The sequence below is a fragment of the Chamaea fasciata genome, unplaced genomic scaffold, assembly GCF_029207755.1.
Source record: "Chamaea fasciata isolate MVZ Bird 193981 ecotype frontalis unplaced genomic scaffold, bChaFas1.0.hap1 SCAF_1, whole genome shotgun sequence".
NCBI classification, from domain to species: Eukaryota; Metazoa; Chordata; class Aves; order Passeriformes; family Sylviidae; genus Chamaea; species Chamaea fasciata.
The window spans coordinates 82,888,137-82,912,685 of NW_027094086.1; the positions used below are offsets into that span (position 1 = coordinate 82,888,137).

Below are 24,549 nucleotides of genomic sequence, written 5' to 3' on the forward strand. Positions count from 1 at the left end.
TAACAGTACCTTCATTGGCAAGCTTGCCAAAGAGGCCTGGGATAGGTGACCTTTGCAAATGAATAACCAACAACTTTGACTTTAGAAATAGTCTTTCATAATGAAGCTGATCCTGGGAACACACCCTTTGCCTACACTGAACTTTTTTTCAGTAACTTTAAATCCAAAACTATGTTTGAACCATTTAAACTGTGCTTAAAATTTTATGTTTATTCCTACACTGGATGCTAACATATTTAGAACTATGGGTCATCTTCTGCTTTTAACTACTTCCATTGAATATAATGTCCTATATGTCTTTAATATGCATGTCTTCATTGCAGACATGCATATTAAAAATGCACTTTTTAAAACATATCTTCAGTTTTCAAACATAAGCTTGCTCAACTCCTGCTGAAAAAGAGTTTGAAAAAATAAACCAGCTTGAATATTCAAAATCCAGCACAGCAATAAGAATTAAAAAACAAGTAATAACAACCTATCAATTTGACAGGTTTTATTTTTAGTGAATTTCAAGTTGTCACTTGTATTCTCAAGGCTTTTTCTTTCAGATCCCAGAGCTAAAAGGTAACTACCTCCTATTTAACGAAAGGTAAATTACACAAAAAATGCCAACTGTCACGAGATAAAGGACAAATCATGAGTCAGCAAAATCATTCCAGAGCTTTATCAAGGAACTTATCTTTTCTTTCAGGTTGTTTTCTTTTGTGTGACATTTGCCTGACATTGCCTGAAATGATTTCCTTACACCTTGGGAGTTTGGCTGGAAGACCTGACAATATTACTGACAGTGGATTAATCACATCTGCAAACTTCATATAAAGAAGCAATTGATCATCCTACAGTCTGGGAAAGGAGAAGAAAGGGAAGAAAGGGGAGGAAGGCAAGAAAGGGAATAAAGGAGGAAAAGAGGATAGGAAGATTTGGTTTCATATTTATGTATCTTCAACCCTGTAGTATAAGCATCCATGCAAAGATCCTCACTGAGGATTTATTACAGTCTTTGTTAGAAGTGGAAATACTTAGTAGCAGAGACAGTACCTGGGGAACAGTATCAACATGAAAAAATATCCTGATATATATGAAAAAAAAATATATATACACACTACTCTACATGTGTATATATACTCTGCATATATATATATACTCTATATCTACATATCCTACAGTGATATCTACATATCCTAATGGGTCACAGAACAACTTCATTCCTGTTCTTACAAAACAATCTTAGCAGATCCTTCGTAGCAATAAAGGAACAGAGACGGTGAAACTTATCTCAAATGTTGCTGAAAGAGAAGTCAATGTTAAAAAAAAAAAAAAAAAAAGGATTAAAACCAAGAAACAAAGAAATGTATGTTGGTAGAGCTGAAGGTTGCTTTGTTGGTTCCTCCATTTGCTTCAGCAATCAGTTCAGTGTCCCAGTGTTGTAGTTCTCCTTTTTCTTAATGGTTTTCCCTCATTTAAAAGCATTGCTGGGGAAGTTTTAAGCCTGTTGAACAAAATCCTGCAATGTCGATGACCTCTTTGGAAGAATTTAGTAAGGGAGGAGGTTTCACTCAAAAGACACATTGTGGCTGCCTCTACTTGGCGTGGTGACCCACAAAGTGCAGGAAACTGCCTCTCCAGGGCTTGTGTGTTTCCTGGTGCTCTGCACAGCTCGTGCATCCTAGCAGTCTCACAAGAAGGACCTGTCCGTAAGGACCTTTCTAGACTAGCAATGAAGCCTCTGTGCACTCAGAAAGCTCCAGGACTTTGACAAACAAGGGTTATGATGTACAAATGAAAAGAGAGCAGGTGGGGAAGACTCAGAAAAGTCACTGTTCCTTTTGCTGCAAATCCAGTAGTGGCAACCATGGCTCGCTGGGACTCGGCTTCTTCCCCTTTGTCCTGGGGTCTCAGACCAGATCCCTGCTGTACTCTAAAGAAAGCCACTTCCCAGAGAAGTGGCTGCTCCTGAACCAGCAGCACTGTCCTGCTGTTCCTCTGCCTGCTCTGTGTTGCATCAGAGTTTCAGATCAGACAGATTACATACTTTTCCCTCTAAGGCTCTGTACAGTTGCTCACCCTAAGTCAGCATGACCGTGGGCCCAAGTCGTTAAAGACCTATGCAAAGCTATACATTTTTTAAAAGAAAACCAGGCTAGAAAAACCTCCAGGGCCCTTTCCCTAGGCGTGATAATTTTATGGTAGCTTTTCCCATTGTACTAGCTTGTCAGTGTTTGAGCACTTCCCCTCCATGTCCTCTTCCATTCAGTCCGGAGTTTCACTTTCATTTCTCTTGGGCATTTAAGTTTCCGTTCTCTTTCAGCACTGCCCTCTCCCTCGCTGACACCTCCCTCAGCTACTGAATTACTTGTAAGCCCACTTGGAATATCTTTGTCTTCTTTTTGCTTTCTCAAAACATTCCTTTTCCTTTTTTTCCTTTCCTGACTTCACATCTTTCTCATCTGTTTTCCTCAAGTATCATAGTTTAAGCCATTAAGAAGGGAAAATTAAGAAGAGCTGAGGTAATTAGGTTCTTAAGCTTATCTGCGAAACTAAGAATCAGCTTGGGAACTGTCACAAATAGGGATGGGCTTCAAGTGTTTTCTGGATGAGGAGAGTGTACGTTTAACCACTACCTTCATGAATTTGTGGTTTACCTTACCTATGTAGATTTTTGAATGGACCAGCGTACCTTCACTTTCTGTCATCCCCTTCTGCTCATTCCTACAAAAATAAATTCCTTTTTCACTCCCCATGGTGTTATCTGTTTGGAACTATGTCACATTTTATTTGAATCACAGATTGTTAAAGTAGAAAATGCTATTTCTAACATTTGGATCATTGTAATTCTGATCTTGCGAATTCTATTCAGACTAAATATCTGTTCAAATTACTTAGCAGAAACCTCAAGCCTTATTTCTGTGCTTCCACAATTCCAGCTTGGCACATCCCCCAAGACAGTCACAGTAATTTTTCTTTGAGAAAAAATATAACAATAATATGATGGGAATTGCTATAATTCTAGAATTACTGCTTCATAATGACCACATAAGAAAACATTCTACTGTGGCATTATGACAGCTGCTTTGACTAATGACTGCAGGGATCTGAAGTGATTCACAGGTCCAGCCCAGCCTTACCCAGCAAACAGAATCAAATAAAAGAGGATAAAACAAGTTTATGAGACTTCATGACACTTTTCTTCAGCTCCTGGGACCAGCAAAGAACTGTTGGCAGCCTGGGATGGAAGGGTAAGGTCTTGACCCACTTCTCACTCCCCACTCCACTCCTGAAGATTTGGTGAGGACAGTGACGGTGCTCCCGTGACGCCAATGAATTAGGAGAGCTGCACTGAGTCAGGGTCAAGTCCATTCATGTCACTAGAAGAGGACTGAGCAGACACTAGGAACTTATAAACCCAACATGAGCTACCTTCAAGAAAGTAATTTAATTTTAAAAAATAAAATACGTTTGCTGTACATACATAAAAACGCAGGAAATGGTGTTGTCTGTAACCACCACTCAAGACTGCTCTGTGGCAAATCTGAGTGATGCATACAAGACTATTATAATCTGCAAGACGGTTTCTTAGTTGTTTGATAAAGGTCTTCCTTATAGCACCATCGGCTTCTGGACAAACAGATAAGGGGCAGTCAGCTCTGGTAGTTTATACTTTGTGGCTGTAAGCAGTTCAGGGATGCTGCTCTGCATAATTGTAATTAAAATTAATTTTATTCTTCACTGTGCTGTTAAGCAAGCCTTGGTTCTCCTTTTAAATACACTTCCTTAATGCAACTGTCAGGGAATCAAAGTGAGGAGCATTGCAACTTTCTGACTACCCAGAGCACTGCTTAATCTTGTCATTGTAGGCTCTTCAGCGTGGAACACAACAGTTGGGAACACAATTGGGAGAACGAGAATGCAGCAAGCCTGCTATTTCCTAACAGAGTATCCTTAAGCCATTTTGCTGTACTATATTTTTTTCTGCAATTTTTCCTCTATTTCTCTACTGTAAAAAACACCTGGGTGGAAAGCCACGATCCTGTAACAATAGTAATTTTTAAAAAGGAGACATCTTGCAATAGCAGAAGTTTCAGCTGCATTAGAATTTAGAAAATAGAACATAAAAAATTAGAAAGGCCTGTAGTAGCCATGTTTGCAACACTCGGCAGTGTTCCACCACCGGCACGGCACGGCACGGCACGGCACGGCACGGCACGGCACGGCACGGCACGGCACGGCACGGCACGGCACGGCTCTGGGCCCGCTCCCGCCGGCTTTGGGCAAACCCACGTGGCTCTGCATACCACAGCCACCGGCCAACGCACGGCCTCATCTCAGGGAAACCTTTTATCCAGGAAATAGGGAGGCTCGCTCGGACTGGTCCCAGGCGAACGATTGACCGGTTCCCATCGGCCTGACCGATGGAACTCACCGGGCAAGCGCGGAGCCCCGGCCCGTTCCCTAAACGGGCGCCGCTCCCTGCCCCGCGCGCCGGGCGGGCCGCGGGCGGGGCGGGGCCGCGGCGGCCGCGCGTGCCCGGAGCGCGACGCGCGCGCAGCCCCGCGCACACCGCGCCGCCCCGCCCCGCCTCGCGCCCCCCGGCCCCCGGCCGCGGGCGGGCGCGCGCGCTGACGCGGGCGGCGCCCATAGGCGGAGAGGCGCGCGCGCGCTCCGCCCGCTACCCCCCCCCCTCCCGCCCCCGCCCCGCCGCCGCTCCCCCGCCGGGAGCTCGGGCCTCAGCCGGTCCCGCCGCGCCGGCCCAGGGCCGCGAACCCTCCACCGCCGGCGCCTACCGGCTCTGCGCGGGCGCCGGGCACAGGCGGGGAGAGGGAGAACCGCCGCGGGAGCGCGCCGGGGAGAGGCGGAGACGGGGAACCGCCGCCGCCGCGAGCGAGCCCCGCCCCGCCCGCCCACTCCCCACTCCCCGCCCGCCGGGACCGTCTCGGCCGCCTTTCCTTTCCCCCCCGCTCCGCGTGCGCGCGCGCCGCTCCCGCGCCGGCCGGGCCGCATGAGCGGCATGAGCGGCTCCGCCTGAGCGCCGCGCGTGCCGCCACCTCCCTGCTGCCGCCGGGTCCCGGCGGGCGTCGCGTCCCCCCCGCGCCGCCGCCGAGGATGCTGAAGATGAAGCTGCCCCTGAAGCAGACGAGCCACAAGGCAGCGGCGGCGGAAGATGCGACGGCGGCGGGGTTGAAGGAGCCCGGCGGTGCCCTGGACTGTCACCTCCCGCTGCAGCAGCAGGTGCCCCGGGCCCGCGGGGGCGCCGCGGCGGCGGCGGGGAGGGGGTGTGGGCTGGAGAGGCCGAGCCGGCTGCACGGCCTGGGGCCGGGGCCTGGGCCCGGCCCGCCGCCCCCCCCCGCCTCGCTGGGCGCTCCGGCCGGCGGCGTCGGTCCCGGCTCGGCGGCCGCTCGCACCGACAAGGAGACGGTGTACGAGTGGTTCGGGCTGGTGCTGGGTTCGGCGCAGCGCCTGGAGTTCATGGTGGGGCTGCTGGACCTGTGCAACCCGCTGGAGCTGCGATTCCTGGGCTCCTGCCTGGAGGACCTGGCCCGCAAGGACTACCACTGCCTCCGCGACTCGGAGGCCAAGGCCAACGGGCTCAGCGACCCCGGGCAGCTCGGCGACTTCCGCGACCCCGCCGTGCGCTCCAAGCTCATCGTCTACCTGGCCCTGCTGGGCTCCGAGAACCGCGAGGCCGCCGGCCGCCTGCACCGCCTCCTGCCCCAGGTGGACTCCATCCTGCAGAGCTGCCCGGCGGCGCGGCGGGCCCCGGCCGAGGAGGAGGAAGAGGAGGAGGAGGAGGAGGGGGACGTGGTGGTGGTGATGGACGGAGCCGCGGAGAACGGGCAGGCCGGGCTCCCCGCCGCCCAAGGCCTGGGCTGCGGCGCGCAGGAGGAGCTGCTCCTGCTCTTCACCATGGCCTCGCTGCACCCGGCCTTCTCCTTCCACCAGCGGGTCACCCTGCGGGAGCACCTGGAGCGGCTGCGGAGGGCCCTGTGCGGGGACCAGGAGGAGGAGGAGGAGGAGGGCTTCGGCCGCCACCCAGCCCAGGTAACGCCGCGTCCTGCGCTCTTCCTGCTGCGCCATCTCAGCGGGTGGTTTCGTCCTTCTTCCATCGCTCCCTCCCGTTTTCGTAGGAGCGGCCGCTTGCTTTCCCCGAATCCCCCCCATTGGGATGTGGTCCCTTCCGTCCTCCCGCTGCCACGGCAGTGTCGGCCCCGACCGCCCCCACAACCTGCTGCAGAGTGTCTACTACGAATTTCTTGGCGGGGGGAAGGGCTGGTTTTCCTAGCCTGCCATGCTTTCTGGTACGCTGTTTTTTCTCTGGAACTCTGCCGTGCTGGAGTGCGGGGTGCACAGTACTGAACTGGCTGCCTCATATGCTGCAGGCCACTGTACAAAGCAGGAGTACAAGCAACAGCTTGACTAAACTTGTAAAAATAGAAATAATAAGAATACTAGATAGAGACCGGATTGCCTAACAGAGCATTCTCTAGGGGCTTCAAACCAATAGAACACGTTGAAATATATTTTTTTTTTTAATGGAGCCTGCTTCCTTGCCCTTTCCTAAAATAAGGCATAGGCTTGAACTTGGCAAGAATCAGGGCAGCAGTCGGGTCACCAACTCTAAGGCTGGTTCCCTGAAATACCAGGTTCAGTGAGATGGCTGACAGCGTTTTGGGGAAGGGGTGGTAATGCTTCCACTAAAGAAACAAACTAAAATGTCACATCTGGAGCTTCTGTGCAGGGAAAAACTGATATTTTGGGTGGCTGTCAGGAAACAGCAAAGCTCGTCTGAAAGCAGATGTGCCACTTGTTGCTAGGATGTGGCTGTCACCAGGGATGAGGACTTGCAGTGAGTGACAACAGCAGCATTCTCCTGTGCAGTAGCCCTGTTTAAAGCAGAGGTTTTCCCCCAGTGCCATTCACTGCTGCCCTCTTGATGAGCATTGGCTTTAAAATTTGCCCCATATTTATGCAGCCAGGCCTCTTCATGGAGCTCTGCAGTTTTTGGTCTATAGATGGCCTCTCGTGCAAAGGGGAAGGAAGGGCTGGAAGATGGGTGTTTTTAGTACTGTTCCACTGAACCCATCAGGTTTGCATGAGTTACTTGACAGAAGAGGGTACAAAGCGGTAAGGGTTGGGATTTGGGGGTTTTGTTTCTAAGTTTGCTTGCAGTGCAATCCCTTTCAGCCACTCGTAGAAAACTTCTACATTGCCTGCTGTATGAAAAGAATGGCTCCTGTTTGTTAAAGATGGGGTATGCTCTTGAGGAGTACTCAAAAGGAGATAGGGCTCAATTTCTAAGCCTTCAGATATATTAACTAAATGCTTGTATCGTTTAAAGGCCAAAAAACATTGGGCTGGTCATAAACTAATGGGCAGATGTTACAGGACCGAAATCACAATGACTTAGGTCTAAAAAGTGTTTATTTTGGCTCATTGGCCTGCATCAAGTCTAGTTCTATCCCAGAATTAATCCTGAAAATCCATCTTTCCGGGGAAAAGATTGAATTGCAGGAAGTGGTAAGACTGGACACTGTCCCTTCTGGGTTTAAAGTGCTAGTAACCGGAAACATACTTCCTGCCTGGAACGGGCACAGCAGTTGTAGCTGCTCAGCGTGTCCCACCAAATGCAGCTGGGAGAGCAGGCTCCCGTGAACTGCTGGAATTGAAGTCAGTTTTGTGCAGTGTTCTGGCTTCAGCATAAAAGCAGCTGTCCAAGTTGTGGTTTTGTTTACTCGGGGAACACCAAGAGACCCGAGTCAGCTTGGCTGAACATGCACATCACATACTCCGTAGTCGACACAGCAGTGAAACGGCAACGCTTCCGTAGGCTTTCCTTCCCCTCCCCCCTCTCCTAATGGCTAATTGTAAATACAGCACAGCCTTTCTGGGAAATAATGGCTTTAAGGGAAATAAGGGAACAGAGGAATCACTGGGTTTCTGCTGAGTATTTTCAGTCAACATTCCACGGGGGCGGTGGGACCCTCGCAGATAAAACGCTGGAGGAGATGGAGCCACTAGCAGGGTTAAAGACTTCCCTGGCAAAATGCTGCCGTAGCATTACACTGAAGTTGATTTAAAATCCCGTCGGGTGTCCGCAGGCCTTTTCTCCTTCTCTAATCTCTGAAATTTGAGTGCCTTCAGGGCTCTGCTTTTGTGAACTGGAATGGTTCATAAAGACCTCTCTGAAATTCTATTCGGCTGGGCTCCATCTCCGGGAATAACGCGCTCCGTGCCGGGCAGCCCAACTCGGGAGCCTTGGCGGTGGCCGCGGCCACCCGCGATCCGTCCCGCGGCCGCGCGGGCGGTGCTCGGGCAGGCGGTGCCCGGAGGGGCACGGGGACTGTCTCCTGCTCCCCGTTAGACGGGCACAGCGGGGCGCGGCGGGAGGGGGAGCGGGGCTGGACACGGCGCCTCGACCCACCGAGCACCGTCACGGCCAGGGGAAAGGGGGCGACCCCACTCTTTGTTTGCGGGGCGGGCGGGTGGGACACGGATCGCCCGTGGAAGCGCGGCCCCGTGCGCGGACAGGGATGCGGTGACTGAGGGTGGCCGCCGCTTCCCGCCCCGTCCAACATGGCGGCGCTGGCTCCCGGTCACGTGCCCGTGGGGCGGTGCCCGTCCCGGCGGGAAGGGGCGGTGCCGCCGTTGCATAACGGGGGGGAGCTCGGGCCCGGGAGGGCCGGGGGCGCCCAGAGCCCCCTCCCGGAGCGGCCGCGCGGGGACTGCGCCGTGCCCCCTCCCAGGGCGGAGAAGGCGCCGCAGCAGTTCTGTGCGGAGGCCGCCAGCTCAGCTCCGGGCTTTCCGTGCTTAGCGCTCCCGGGCGTTCTCGGCTCCCGGCTTCTGACCCGTCGGAAGGTGGTCACTGAGCTGTTGTCCACTTGGGCCATGAAATACTAATGTATTCCTGTGTCTGGCAGCAGCGATGTGAAGTCAGCCTGCAAACGTGAGGGAGTTCAGACCTGGAGTAGAATCAGGTGGTTTGTCAGTTCTGCCCTATTGCACGTGGCATATCTACCAAAATGGCTCGGTTTGAGGTTTCAAGGAGCTGTAACATTTAGCTTTAGTGAACACCAAAGCTTGAGAGGTTCACCTGCAAAGAATTTGTGGGCGACTTACTAGAACATAAAGCAGTTTGGGTTTTTTCCCATTATTGGGGTTATGTTTTTTGGTTGAGGTCTGTGCTGTCCGATGAAATTGAGCTCACGATAAGGTTGCTTCATGACAAAGGGTTAATAAATAAGATTGTTTCTATTTTTAGTATCTTATTTCAGTGAATTTGAAAACTGTAACATTCCTTAGTGATACATTTTAACAAATTCAGCTCAAAATGGAGGAATTCAGAAGCTGTGGGAGGTGGAACTGTTGGAGTGGGATGGACAGAGCTGGGGTCGCCTTAGAGTTGACAAATTTTGTTTCTTTCTGAAGTGTTCTGAATTAAGGTTCGGGAGTTTTTATACTTGAAGTAGAAACACTTGATACTATTTTCAAATTCTTAATTTAAGGTGTGGTTTATAACAACATTTTTTGGAAAAAAGTCATTGGTCCATTAAGCTGCAGAATATCGACTTTGAATTTAAAGTTGAAGAATAAATCAGCTGCATTTGCTGCTGAATAAAAGAAATGTTAATGTGCAAAGATCCAGTTGATACCTCTGTATATTGGTTTAAGTAGCAGAACACACAGCTTAACTCCTGTGTTGATTATTTTTGTTTAGTAAGTACACCATTATCAAAGCAGTTTAACTTTATTGTTCATCTTTTTCCATACCTTTGGATGTCTGGGATCAAAATGCTGAAATACTGAAGGAGCTCTGAATATCAACGAACATAATGAATGTGGTTTGCATTAGGCACTGGGACATTTTATCAGGCATAGTCGTATCAGGCATTTGACAGGAATTAGAACCAAGGTTCTGTTGAAATAAGCAATCTCTTGGAGATAATGGTTTGTTGAATAGTATTATAATTAGCTGGCTGGTGGATTCTTCACAGAAAAATGTCTCTACTTACAAGGGAAAGTTTCTATTTACGGAGTATTTTTCTTAGTATGCTTCTATTTATAGGGTGTTTTGTGTGCAGATTAGAAGAGTGCTTTTATAATTGATCTTCAGTCACTTGCAGCAGAATAAGGTAGTAGAATTTAATTTTACAATCTAAGAGCTCTGTCTGCAGTGCACTGTTTTTAGTGTCATAGGGTTGAGTATAAGGAAAAGTATGTCTTCAGACTCTGGTTTAAATAAGAGACATAAAGATAAAAAATGTCATTTTGCTCTTGGCAAAGATCTTTTAAATGGTGGTGCACGCCAGAGAAATACAAATGTTTTACAAATTTTACATACTGAGATGAAAAGTATTCCAGCTGCCTCAGAGAACCTAACAGCCTTGTCTCTGAACAGGAATTTCTCTGTCTCCAAACAGGAGAATTTCCAGAAACATTACTGGAAGTCTTCTGGAAAGGAAGTCATAGCTAGATAAAAGACAATGACTAAAATGAATGAGTTCTATCTAAATGTGCATGCTGATGCTCCAGGAAATTACAGAGTAAAAGCTTTCACTGCTTTGAGGTATTTTAGCTGGTAATTCTAAATATGAGTTGTTAGTACAAGTTTGTAGCCTTTCCTAGTCCCATTATTGCCAGAGTTAATCAGCCTCTTGCTGTTGTCCCTGACAGTCTGTTCTCCAGCATTGTAAATGAGCACTGAGGGTGTTGAAAGTAAACCCCTGACTTCCTAATGCATGTGCTTAGATTGCTCTAGCTGAGCTGTGGCCCAGTTTTCAGGGTTGCCCAATGCCGACTTATTATAGGTAGCAGGATCTCACTGGGCTTGGAGTGCAGAGGACTCTCAGCTTTTTCTGAAGAGCTGCAGAAAAGGGTGCAGACAGCAGCAGTAAGATGGTTGTGTCTGTGAAACCTCTGAAGTCTGTAGGATTCTGCCTGCTAAAATCTGTCACCTTGTTTGCTTGCCATTATCAGTCTCTAACCATAGCTGTCCTAGAAGACATGACAGCTGATTCTTCATTACTGTAATTAAAAAAAAAAAGTACCTACTTTTCTCCCAAGAATTGGGGAATTTCTGTAGTATCCTCCAAAATCTAAGGGTTTATAATTCTGGGGACAAAAACTGGCAGAGATCTGGCTAGAAACTGCATTCCTTAGTGAGTTCCTTGCCTTTCCTCAACCTCTTTTTGGGAGAAGAAAGTAAAAATACTTTGAACAGCCGAAGAAAATTTAGTGTCTTGGGAAGTGTCTTTGGAGCAAGATAACCGCAAGACAGAGATTTTCTGTTATTCAGAGATGCTGTACATAGAGGAATGGTTTCAAACTATGCTGGAGTTCAAGGATTGGGCAAAATTACACATTGCCCTCTGATGCTAATTAAACGTAGTAATGAAGGCATTGTTCCTTCTCAGTCCTGACTGTACTTCAGTGAACTGCTCTTCAGGGGCATATGGTTTTTAAATCTTCCTGTCACTCTAGACAGTTATGAGAATTTATTTTTTGAATTAGCCTGAACTGCTACATTCAAGTAATTTTATTTTGATTCACTTAGCTGACAGTAGCAAGAGTACTGAAGTTGCACAGAGTTGTTGGATGAGCAGTCACCTGGGGGTACAGTGACAACTGAACTGGTGCTTGGCTGGCTCTAGCTTCAAGTTCTCTGCTTTGTTATGGACTCCTAGGTTGGACTGAAATTGTGTTTCAGGTCCTGTTAAAAGCTCAGGTGGAGGTGAGACTTAGAACCCACTGTGTTTGTAGCAAACACAAGGTGCATTATTCCCCCAGCACTGTAAATCGTAGGTGTAGCTGCCATGTCTAGTACTTCAAATGTAATTGCCACAGGCGGAATTTGTTCATGTGGTATAAAAGGGTTGGTATGCCCTTTGTCTCAAATTTGTTATGCTTTTGTAGTGCTGTAAGTTAGTGAGTATGTGATTGCAGAAGCTGCCACGTGGTATCATTTTCCTCCCTGAATCAGCTGATGTTTTGTCAGCTTTCTGTCTCCATCATAGCATTTTGTTGTTGACTCTTACAGGCAAGCTCTTAACATAGTTTCACTGAACAAATGCTTTAAAGTACTTCTGGGCACCTGTGCGTATACTCTCTATGCAGTGCAGCTAACTAGATGTGTGTTAATAGGGCAGTTCAACATTATCCGTTGGAACTGTATGTTCAGCCGGTCAGGCTTTTATTGCACATATTATGGGATTTTATGTCTGGTCACAGAACCATGAAGGGATCGAGTATGGCTGCGACCTCTGGAGGTCATCTTGCTTAAGGAGGGCCACCTACAGCTTGTTCCCTAGGACCATGTCCAGATGACTTTTGAGTGTCTTCAAGGATATAGACTCCACAGCCTCTCTGAGCAACCTGTGCTCAGTCGCCCTGACCATGAAAAAGTGTTCCCAGATGTCCAGAGGGAATCTCCTGTGTTTCAGTTTCTGCCTGTTGCTTCTGGCACTGGTCACTGCTAAAAAGAGCGTGGCTCCATCCTCTTTGCACCCTCCCTTCAGATGTGTGTACACACACACATATATATATATACATATACACATTTTTATATGTACTGGTCTTTTTCTGCAAAGCTGCTCTATAGTCTGTTAGGTCCCAGAGTGTGTGGTGCCTGTAGTTATTCCTGCCCAGGTGTAGGATTTTGCACTTTCCCATGGTGAACTTTCTGAGATTCCTGTCGGCTCATTTTTCCAGCTGTGGTTCCGTGTGGATTAAGCATTATTGTTCTGAAGTTTGATTCTCCATGTTAAAAAGATAAGTTAACACAGAAACATCTGCGTTCTTGCTTGATTTGGCCAAAAGAGAGATTATTTGTTGGGTCTTTGTGGTCCTAGATCTTGAGGCTGATGCTGCTCTAGTCTTGTAGAGGAGAACAGTTTCCCTGCATCTTAGAACAATTAGATGGTGTCTTTGCATAGTTCAAAGTTTGCAGATTGGAGCATATCTTGGAGCAGTGTCAGCTGGGTATTTGTCTGCAGTCTTGATGTTGCATTTGCCTAGCAGTTTGTCCAAGACAGTTCTAGATTTTTTTGATTAGGGGACAATCTGTTGTATCAACAGTGGTCAGCATTAAACAGGTTTTGAAGCATTGCTGCTCTGTGTGTTTACATTTGTGAGTATTAAATGCGTGTGCTGGATTTCCATTTTAAGGTGGCAAGAATGTTCTATCCCTGTATCCAAGGCACACACCACAGTGGTGGTGTGCAGATACAGTTGCTCAAAGTGTTGAGTAAGACTTCATCTCTGCTGCTGTTGTCCTCAGCAGAGGGTTCAGCAGCACACAAGTACACAGGCAGTTTCACCTGGTTGTTGCTTCTGGAGAGTGATGTTGAACCTTTATGCTACCACAGCTATGTAGCGATACATCTGTGTATCACAGCTGTGAAGCAATGAGGGTAGGAGCTTGCAAGGTTTGTTGTAAGCAAATCATGCCTTTGGTCTTGTAATTGTCACCACATCTGTTTAACGATTATTCTGACATCACTCCATTTTCTTGAAGGTGCAGATGCTGTAGTTGATAACTCACAATCATGAGTTAGACTTTGATTTTTCCCGAAATGCCTTCTTTCGTCTGGCTTTGTCAGTTCCCACTTGTAGATGAATGAACGAGCTGTGCCACTTTACATCTGCACAGCCTGCAAGGCTGAGTAGTGCTGTCCCTCATAGCACATTTACTGTAGTCTTGCAGGAGAATAATATTTCATATTTGGGCATGTAGAACTAATCAAGCTGTCCAGCTGCTGCAAGCATGTTTCCCTTGTTAGTGCTCATCAGAGCTGATGAATGAATAGTTCTTTTATGAAAGTGCAGTGCAAGCATCAGAAGACCTATGTGCATCAATTGCTTGCTCGTGATGATTAGTAGGCTCTCCAATAACAGATTTCACTGCATATTGCCAAAGCGATGCCAGCATGACATTGTTTGGTCAGTCATCTACATTGATAGCAGGCAGAGTTTGGACACCCGTCATGTGTAGATTAGCTGAGATCTGCTCAGCTCACCTGGCATTAGACAGAGCAACATCCTTCTCAGCAGGATGGCTTGCAGCTTTAAATATTTGGTGCCTGTGTTGCAGACAAACACTCCTGGACTTGGGGACACAAACACTCCTGGGCTCCTCTTCAGGAGGCTGATTGATAGAGTAGCATGGAATAAGCCCCAGAAGGAAGAGGGGCCCCAGAAAACTCATTGATATTACAGGATCACCTCCTCTGAGCTCATTAGTGAGGCATCCCAATGAGGAGGAAGTCGGGCAAAAATACTAGGAGACCTGTGTGGATAAGTAAGTTGCTTCTGGACAAACTCAAACATGAAAGGGAAGCCTACAAAGGGTGGAAGGCAGTGACAGATGTCCTGGGAGAAATAAAGACAAGCTGTTGGAGCAGCTGGGTTAGGAAAACTAAAGCCATGATAGAACTAAATCTAGCCAGGGTAGATGTTGTAGCCAATGGCAACAACAAAATCTTCTGTAGGCACATTCTGTAGGTGGTAAAAGAAGATGCAAGAAATTGTGAGCCCTCTTCAAAAGTAAATGACATATTGGGTCACCTGGGATATGGAGAAGGCCGACGTACTCCATAACTTTTTTTGCCTCGGTCTTCACCAAGTGCTCCAGCCCACCCCATTGAAGTCACAGCAGCAAAGCCAGGATCTGGGACAATGAGGAACCACCAACTGTAGAGAACATATTCAAGACCATCTGAGGAATGTGAAGGTGCTTAAGACAATGGGACCTGATGAGATGCATCCATGGGTCCTGGGGGAACTGACAGTTGAAGTGTCTCAGCCTCTATCCATCATATTTCAGAAGTCATGGCAGTCTAGTGAAAGTTCCCACTGACTGGAAAAGGGGAAACATAAGCCCCATTTAAAAAAAGGGAAATAAAGAAGACCAAGGGAACTAGAAGTTGGTCAGTCTCACCTCTGCCTGGCAAGATCATAGAATATCCTCCTGGAAACCATGCTAAGGCACGTGAAAAATAAGGCAGCATTTGGTGGCAAACATGGCTTTGCTAAGAGCAGATCATGCCTGACAAATTTGGTGGCCTTCTACATTGGGGTGGTAGTGTTGATAGATAAGGGAGGGGCAACTGACCTCACCTCCCTGGACCCGTGCAAAGCATTTGACACTGTCTCACATGATGGCCTTGTTCCTAAACTGGAGAGACATGGATTTGTGAGATGGACCACTCAGTGGATAAGGAATTGGCTCAAGAAGTTGTTTTCAAGGGCTCCCTGGTCCAGGCAGAGACCTGTGACAGCTGGAGTTCCTTGGGAGTGGTGCTGGGACCGGTGCTGTGTAACCTCTTTGTCAGTGACAGAGACAGTGGGGTCAGGGGCACCCTCGATGAGTTTGCCAATGGCAGCAAGCTGTGTGGTGCAGTTGTCACACAGAAACAGAAAAAGGCTCGGGAGGGGAATCTCTGTGAACTTCATTAAGTTCAAGTAGGCCACGTACAAGGTCCTGGTGATGGCTTGAGACAGTCCCAAGCATAGATACGGGCTTGGCAGAGAATGGATTGGGAGCATCTCCTAGGAGAAGAACCTGAGAGTGTGGTTTGATGAGAAGCTCCATGTGACCTGGCAATGTGTGCTTGCAGGCTAGAATCTAACCACATCCTAGATATTAGGAAAAAATTCTTTACTGTGAGGGAGATGAGGCACTGGAAGAGGTTGCCTGGAGAAATTGTGGATGCCTCATCCCAGGAGGTGTTCAAGGCCAAGTTGGATGGGGCTCTGAGCAGCCATGTCTAGTGGAAGGTGTCTCTGTCCATGGCAGAGGGGTTGGCACTAGGTGATCTTTAAGGTCACTTCCAACCCAAAACATTCTATGATTATATGATACAGTCCTGGGAAACATCTCAAGTGCTAAGGCTTTTTTAACATAGTACTACCTTTCAACTATATGAGGACAGATCTGTTTCATACAAAACTCTGGTGTAGGTTGTAAGAGCAGATAATTCTGGGGTGCTCTCTTAGCTCATTTTACTTTCAAGGAGAAATGTAGTTAATCCTCTAGCCCATCACGAAGATCTGTGTGATTATCAAATTAATTATCTGGCAGCTGGTTTAGGGCTACCCACATTTCCTGCTTCACTATATTTTAATCCTTAGCAGCAGCATTGTGAGCTGCAGTGAAGTCCCACAGTGACAAAGGCTTATGTGAGAGTTAACCTTCTGCTCATGTGTGTTGTGTGACCATGGAATATGTTGCATTCACTGACAGGAAAGGACAAGTACAGCTGTTTCTGTACAGCATGACCTTCCTCAGCAGTGTACCAGGCTTTAAAGGACTTGTGTTCCTGGTGTGACTTGTACCAGGTAGCAACACAGGTAACCACTTTTAATATTCTTTGGCCCTTCAGATTTTGCAGTCACTTGTGCCCTAGAGTTGTCTGCTCTGACAGTGACACCTGTTTTTCAGTTATTTGTGAGTGTAATGTAGAACTGTCACAGCAGGTAACACCAAAAGTGAAGAGTTGTAACACAGCTTAAGACAGGATCTGGAGCTCTGCAGGCTGTAAGGTAAAGCTGTGACTGCTCTGGATTTCCCACTGTCTGCCTCCTGCATTGCACAAGCTATTGTGAAAGTCAGTAGTCACAGAATACACACAATGCATATTACTGGTTAACGTTAGAGGTGAAGAATTCTTCAAGTGAATAAATTATGAATTGTAGTCATAATTATTTTATAATCATCAATATAATTGTTTAAGTAAGGCTTGAAATGTGTAATATTTTGCAGTTTAGAGGTGGTCTTCAAATGCAGTTGTAGTTTGGCTGTTACAGACTGCTACCATGGATAGAAAAATAACCCTTCTAGAATAATTCACTGCAAAAGTATTTGGATGCTGTTACAAAGATGATGTATGTGCTAGGTAAGGAGCAATTTTCCAGTATTAGAAGGTGTAGCAGCAGTATTTAATGCTGCTTTGACATGAGCTGAACAGAATACTTTTTTGAAGTAAGTCCTATTTCTGTACATCTCCTAAAAACTGCTCACGGTTTACTTGACTTTTTAACTGGCAATTATTTTTTAGACTAGACTGTAATTTGTTTTCCATTAGTCAGAACAAATATCCTGACTTTGAATGCAAAAGAAAGTCTGACTTCAAATTTGATTGTTTTTAGATCGGGAGTTAACACTTAACCAAACCAAAGTACTTCTACTTTTTCAGTCCACAGTTGTTACAAAATGTCTGCTGAAACAGTTATCAGTATGCTTTTTGTAGAGTTCTGGAAGTGATTCTCTCCAGAGCATGCTTGTGTGTTGGCTTGTTTGGGGTTTTTCTTTTAGTGAACTAAACTTGAAAATGTGCTGAAGTTATTAAAAATTGCAGTCTCATTGACATACAGCTGTTTTCCTTTCTTACTCCATATCTGACATTGCACTAGTAATTGATTAGATGTTTGCTGAGATTGTTTACTGAGTGACTAGGGGACTGGTGTGAGTTTTATCTTGAAGAAACAAAGCAGGCTTTATATTTTAAATCTGACGGCTTTGAAACCTGAGATTATCGATGCTCAACTCAGAGCACAAACCATACAGCAGTTTGATGAAACAGCTGAAATGTCCTGCAGCACGGTCTAAAGGCACTTGCTAACTGTGCTGCTGTTGGTCTCGCTGATCAAAGTTAGGTTACCAGCAAGCCCAGGGCAGGCTTGATCCCTGGACACTTCCTGGGTCTGCATGTGTTGGATATACTGGTAGGAGTTGCCACAGTCTGTACCTGTGCTGTAGATGAAGTAAAGCTGGATTAGTAAGATGAAGCCAGCTTTAGCTGATATATCTGTCACATCTGAAGAAGTTTGTTGAAGAATTGGTAGGGGATTCAGATGTCTTTCACTGCCTCTGTGCTTCCTCATTCTGATCTTTCTGTTGTGACAGTCTTGGGGTCCTCTTCCACAAATACAGCAACTAATCTTGGCTGATGATTTTTCTCATCACATTGCACAAGTCCTTAAAAAAAACTTAGCAAGCCACATATATTGTGACACGTATATTATGCTTTCTGCATTTAAAAATAAAGAGTGCTCTCTGGAGATTTGTATTTTTTCTCTACCCATCTTTTATGAAGGTCTTCATCCTGAATGAAAAAATGTAGTTTTCATGCAGACCAGTTCCTAAATGTTTCTGGTGCATTCAGTTTTCCCAAACTTGTTATTTAATCAGCTCATATGTTATACTACTTGTTAAAGATAAACAAAGGTGCTTTGCTTAAAACAGATTAATACAAAAACTTGCTGTATTTCCTAGTTCTTTGTGAATGTACCTTTCTAAGGCAATGTCTTGTTTCTTTGGACATGAAATTAAGCACCTGCATTTAATGTCACTGGATGTTTTAAAATATTTCTGAGTTTTAGCTTGGTTGGTCAGTTTGTTTGTTTGCTTGCTTTTGTTTTAGCAAGACCTGGGCACTGAAGAATGTGTAAATTGATACATAAATGTTTCATCTTAATTTGGAAAAAATTGTATAGGCTCCTGTTACCCTAGAGAAACCACCTGTAGTCCATGCTCTTCTAATCCTTTTTTTTTAAATCATTGTTAGCCTAGATTGTTCTTTCTTCTCTTACTTATCTGTCCATGTTATCTATCTCCTATGATTCCTTGTTGTGTCCCTTCTTGTGCACTATACTAGAACAGTAGTACGTCTTGGTGTATAATTTTGAAGTCTGCACGTAAATGTGGGGGGAGGTGAGCTCTCGGTCTGTCCTTTTCTCTATGAAAGTGAGGGTGTTGGTGGCAACTGCCTGTGTTCTGAATGTTTAGTTGGTTAAAGATGCATGGATCGCGTGTCCTCATAGGCTGTCCTAGCAGTTACTCCTGATTCCCTGTACAGAAGAGATGGCAGGCTGAAGGTACAGGGCATGAATATAATTGAGGAGAATATATTTAGAATGTAGTGAGTAGATGACTTGACGCGTTAGTAGTTGAAAGAGTTCATACTAATAGTAAATTATTACTGAAGTTCTGAGCTAATGGTCTTGAATTGTCCAGCTTGAGATACCTTGTTCCCTACCCTATTCTGTTTCCAAAATAAGGTCAGTGAAACGTTGGAGGTTTTAGGTGACATTTGATAAACACAAAAAGTAAGAACTGAAATGGCTAATGACCACCTTTTTGCCACTGTCAAGAGCTTCAGATTTTTGTCCTGTGGAATACAAGAATAAAGGGTTTGTGAGTTTTTTTGTAATACCTGCTGTTTAGAGCAAACTTGGGTAACAGGCCTTCTACTAAGACTTTTTTTTTTCTCTTTCTCAATTTAGAACGACTTTTCCCGTGGTGACTGCATGTCAAGTAATGAGACCAGTTTGCTAGAACGAACCACAGCACCTCATGATGGACTCCCGATGGCTTCCCATAGACCTCAGAGAGAAGGTATGTTGTCTGAGCTTCCTTTTGAGGAGGGCTTTACGGGTTTCCTTGAACATTAAACTCTGCTTGGAGTTGTAGCCTCTTGTATCTCTCTTGCTGTTCATCTGAACAAGTAGCTGCAGTGATTGGTAAGTAAAATAGCTTCTCTGCCACCTACATGGTCTTTTCTTTGTTATAACAAGTTGTCATTTGTGTTAGCTGCTAACTACTAGTGAATGCATGCATGAACAGTAGCTGAAAATGGGCTTCCCACTGGAAAAGGGGGTAGGATTTAGGAGAAAATAAGAACAACTTAATGCAATTCTATTAACAGTGTTTAGATTTTTTAAGCAAAAATAAACACAAAAATATTGGGAAGCAGTCGATAGATTTTGCTGCTTGATTCAGTTGTATTTGATGAAATTAAAAAAAAAAAAAAAAAGAAAAACCACCACATATTAGCAGGTTTTCTAGAAATGGCAGTTTAGAGAAGTGAAAGGCTTTATAGAAGTCAGTGTTTTGGCTCTGTTGGAGAATAAGAGCAAGGCTTCTGAGCATAAACAAAACTCTGATATACAATTGCCAGCAGAATTTCTTCTCTTTGAAGAAATGAGCACTATAGAAAACAGATTTATTCTCACCCTTTATTCTTCAAGAGGATTAGCAAGTCACTTGTCTACTTAAAATTAGTCAGCAGATAGTCTTCAGATAGTGAGGAGCCAACAATATGGAAAAACGATTGCTATTCATTTTGTCCTCATAAATGTCCTTTTGTCTCTAGTGTGGAGATTTAACTGCACTTTGAAGGCAGGCATTTTGAGAGGTTTTGATTCCTTGACAAAGAAAAAAACACAGAGAAAGATTATGGCAGATTACAGACAACAAACCTGTTTCAAATCCTTTTATGGAGTTCAAAGTGTTTGTATTCCTGAATTAGAAACCTAAAAGGAAGAATCTCTTTAGTAACACTCTCAAATTAAGTAACAGAAGCACAAAAACGTTGAATAATTTGATCTAGCAAAGAGCTTAAATATTTTTCTGCATTTATATTATCATAGTGAGAAGCCACAGTGAAGGATCAGAATAATTTTGTGATACTTGCTACACAGTTACGTGGTAGAGACTCCCTGCCACAGAAATCTCCTTACTGGGTTAGAAATACCACTGATAGTAAAACTTGTGTTTTATTCTCAGCTGTGATGAATATGAATTTTTAAAATCTTGACTTAGAATGGAAGCAGTGTCATGTATGCAGGCTTTACTTAATCATCCTGGTTACTTGTGCTGTGTCCTGAATAGATGTAGGGATGTAACATTCCTCATTCGCTTGTGTATTCAAACTTTTCTTCTGGTCTTGCCATTTAGAATATTTAAATTGTCATTGTGGAGACAGAATTATAAAGGAGTCTGTTGAAACTGTAGAACCAAAGCTGTGCAGCAACAACAGTATAATTACCTGTTGTATCTTGTATTATGATGAAGCGTGCCGCAGAAAGAAGTTAAGGAAGTTGAGGGTACTCCATTGTGTAATAAATTTTTTTACACCTGAAGACAAATTTTTAGCATTGAGAACACTCAATAGTTTAAAATAAGCACAGTCTCATTAGGGAAAAAAAGCTTGTCTGTGAATGTTAATGATCTTAGTTTCCTAATTGTGTATGCTAAATATATGCCTGTAGTAGAATGCAATTTAAACCACTATTCTCAGTTCCAGTCATGGGAATCAACTTCTTAATTAACTTACGAATATGAATTCCAGTATCAGTTTGAATGTTAGCCATTAAGAAATTTTACTGCAGCAAAACTTTCATTGTGCCATGGTCCTTCTTCTAACAGCATTTGAATCTATACTAGACAGGTTAAAATTAAGGTCACTAAACAGTTGTCTTTTCATAAAATACTGATATTGTCTGGCATCCTTAGCTTATCTCAGATTTATTTCCTCTGTAATAATAAATCCTCATTAGCTGGGAAAAATGAAATGGTTGTCTATCTTCCTAACTCCCAGCTAGAGGATTACAACCAGTGTACACCAGCATACTCACAAACCAGCACTTTCTTTCTCTTTTCTCTAAGAAAATTGGAAGCTGTAGCACTATCACTAGGCTTATTTGCTGGCTTATTGTTCTTTAATGGAAATTGCCAATACTTAATTCTCTTAGAAATGCTGTGTTTGATGGGGATGAGACTTGAATTGTAACTGTAACAAAATTAATTTTAAAATGTTTACATTATATTAGATGGTAATTAGCTAATATCTATTAATACGTTTTATTACATACAATTGCAGGAGGTTTAATATTTTTTTAGGAAAAAATACTGTTGTTATGACTAGTTCCCAATATATCCCATGTAAACACACAGTTAAAAATTGAAAGGAAAACATTAACTGTTAACACCACCCACCTCCCTCCAAAAAAAGAAAGAGTTTCTAAAGCATTGAAAGGAAGCATTGATGATGTTGGGTGGGTCGAGCTGCTCTTAAATACATTTTTTTTTACATGTAAAGATGTGTTCAGGCTTGCACTAGAATAAAATTCTGTTGAATTCTTAGGCCAGCATAGCAGCAAAAGCGGAAAGCCCATCTTGGCTACATAAGGGTTTTTATATGGAGTATTACCTGGACAATGCTGTGTGCCTTCAAGAAAATCTCCAGGCCCTGAAAGCCCTGTGGTGCTGCTGTTTGCCAGGTCACAGCCAGAACTCCCCTATTGCTGCATGTGGTAGGCTGTGGGGAAGTAGTGTTAAAGTAGCAAGTGCTTACAGTACCTTTCTTCTTTCTCAGTTCAGTTCAGTGACACTCTTTACAGTACAATTGTCATAGTTTTTTGCTTCTTCTCTTTGTTTTCTGTTTGCTGACACTCATTTCTGTCTCCTTCAAGCCTTCCCAAACTATTTTTTTTTCACCTAAGTACCCTTCAGAAATGTGGTTATTTGGCCTTAGTTTGCCCTCATGTACTACTGGGTGTTTCTGACACATAGGTGTAGAAGGCACTGTCTGGTTTTTATCAGCACTTGTTACTTCTTGGAGTAAAGATACAATTTGACTTCCTTTTATTGTCTTTTCACTTATAGTGGTTATGTTGTTGTAGATATGTGACATTTGGTCTAAATAACCTCCTGAGTAATGCACAGATTCCCAGGATGTGCACTGTAAAGGTTGTCCTTAGGCCAGAGAAACATTTGGAGAGAGCAAGGTTCTACCTGCCCCCGGCAGTTTGTTGCAATAAAGCATCTCCTAAGGATGAGTTGGGCTGTGTGCATCAGGATTTAGCTTACAGGCATGTTTAGAGAGCCTGGGAAAGTAGGGAAATGTTTGCAAACTGTCAGTTTTGGAGTGCACAATAAGGTGTTTTTCTTTCAGCTGTACACATTGAGAAGATAACCCTGAAAGACGTATCAAGAAAAAGGGCTGACAAACATTTGGAGTACACATTCAAAGTAAGCAAATAACCTCCAGAATGTTAAAATTTTGTCCATGTACTGCAGATACATACAGCTTGTTTCAAAAACCTGCACAGGAGGCAATTTTGACATTGTTTGGATTATCCTGTAATTCTTTTGAATTCTGTATGCAAATCAGGTGTTTTATGTAACTGTGGGCATAAAGTGTGAGGGCATAAGGTAGGAAGGTGTAAAACATTAGCCATAGCTGGATATGTGACATCACTTCAGGAAACTTGGCTTTTGCTAATTCCTAAGAATTGTAAAACTAGTCAATCGTTTGCTCAAGTGGCACAGGAGCACAGTTATTGTGTCTGCAGCTGGAGATTCCTTGGAGTCATAAGGTCGTCTTGGATCTTGTTTCTCAGTGTTTACCATATGAGGGTGGATCCTGTGCTTTTTGAGAAAACTGGAGGTTGGTTCCTTTGGTTTGGACTTTGTTTCTTAAGGCAAAACCAAACAAGCTGGAAAACGGGCACACAGTGCAAGGCCTACCTATTATAGGCTCCATCTATTGTAGTAGCTAAGGGCAGCATGTATTAAATAATAGTTGCTAAGGCTGTTGGTGGTGATGTTCTAATTGAATCAAAGTAGTAATTTTCTTAGCAAGGACTGAATAACACTGTGAGTCACTGTGCCAATAGATGTGAATCTGGTAGTATACCAGATTTTAAGATAAAGTTAAATGTTCCCCCTTTTCACCCAAAAAAGAATGGTTCACATCAAACGTTCTAACTGGTCATTTGACATGGGTTACAGGAGGTCTTTGAAGAGGCAAACTTTAAAAAAGCCATTTTGAGCTGAAAGTTGATGTGTTGATCCCATAGTTTAGTGTTGTATTCTGTGATACTGTATTCCTTAAATGGATGCACTCTTCTTTTGTTGAGGACATTGATATGTGGAATGTAGCCTTCGAAGTCTTTAAGGTTAACCTGGCCAAGTATTTCAACCATGTCATAGATTTTTTTTCCAAATAGTCTGTGAAGTGAGTACAAAGTAAAATACAGTAGGAGATGGGGAAAGTGTGTACAAAATGCCAAAATGGATTATCAATATTTAAAAGTAAAAAAACTATGCTAAAGATTCAGCATGTAGACAGATTTGACTGGTTTTTTGTTAAAGGGGGAGTGTGGAGATATTCTCGCAAATATTTCAGTAATCTTGAAACTCCACCTCAGTTCTTTTAGGAAAGAGTTTCCTTTCCTCATCTGTGCAGGCATATACTGGGTTCTTTACTGTAGAAATTCTGTGCTTGCCAGACACTGCCTTGTTAAGGTTGCAACAGCAATTGCAGTCATGGCTTCCCAGTTCAGGCACCGAGGGTAGCTGGCATTTCTGGGGGCTAAATTGAAGGCAGTTGATGGTTGACATTACCTTATCAACTCTTGAGAGTTAGTGAATGTTTATAATTGTCATGTCTACTCCCGTTATCCTGAATCTCCCCATGTGACTAATTGGAATCTTCAGCCCAGAAGTGGGCTTAAAGCTGGGCAGCACTCATCTAACCAAGCTTACTTATTTTTTACTGAAAACACGCGTGTGAAGGTGCTGTTTTACTACTTGCATGTCATACCGGAACAATAAGCTACTGAAATTTTATACAGGCATATGCCAAAGTGTTGTCTGCTTCTCGGTACCTTCTTTAGTAACTTGCGGTACTTTTAATGACTTGTAGCCTAAAACAACTTATATTTGACTGTGTAAGAGATGAATCTGAGGCAGATAAAATTATTTTATAGGTA

At 44.4% G+C, this 24,549-nt stretch overlaps 1 protein-coding gene across 4 annotated transcripts in view; it reads left to right on the forward strand.

The window, feature by feature from the left end:
- Positions 1–4,990: 4,990 nt before the first annotated feature.
- Positions 4,991–24,549, forward strand: part of ZCCHC2 (zinc finger CCHC-type containing 2) — a 43,366-nt gene continuing 23,807 nt past the window's right edge. For 2 of the 4 annotated variants that reach the window (XM_066186757.1, XM_066186760.1), the window contains exons 1-3: positions 5,000–6,039; positions 19,276–19,387; positions 22,728–22,804. In XM_066186757.1, coding sequence (XP_066042854.1) covers positions 5,104–6,039; positions 19,276–19,387; positions 22,728–22,804 — 1,125 coding nt within the window. In that variant the 5' untranslated portion in view covers positions 5,000–5,103. Of the gene's footprint in view, positions 6,040–19,275; positions 19,388–22,727; positions 22,805–24,549 lie in introns of all 4 variants that reach the window. The other 2 variants (XM_066186764.1, XM_066186751.1) reach the window with 2 other exon arrangements.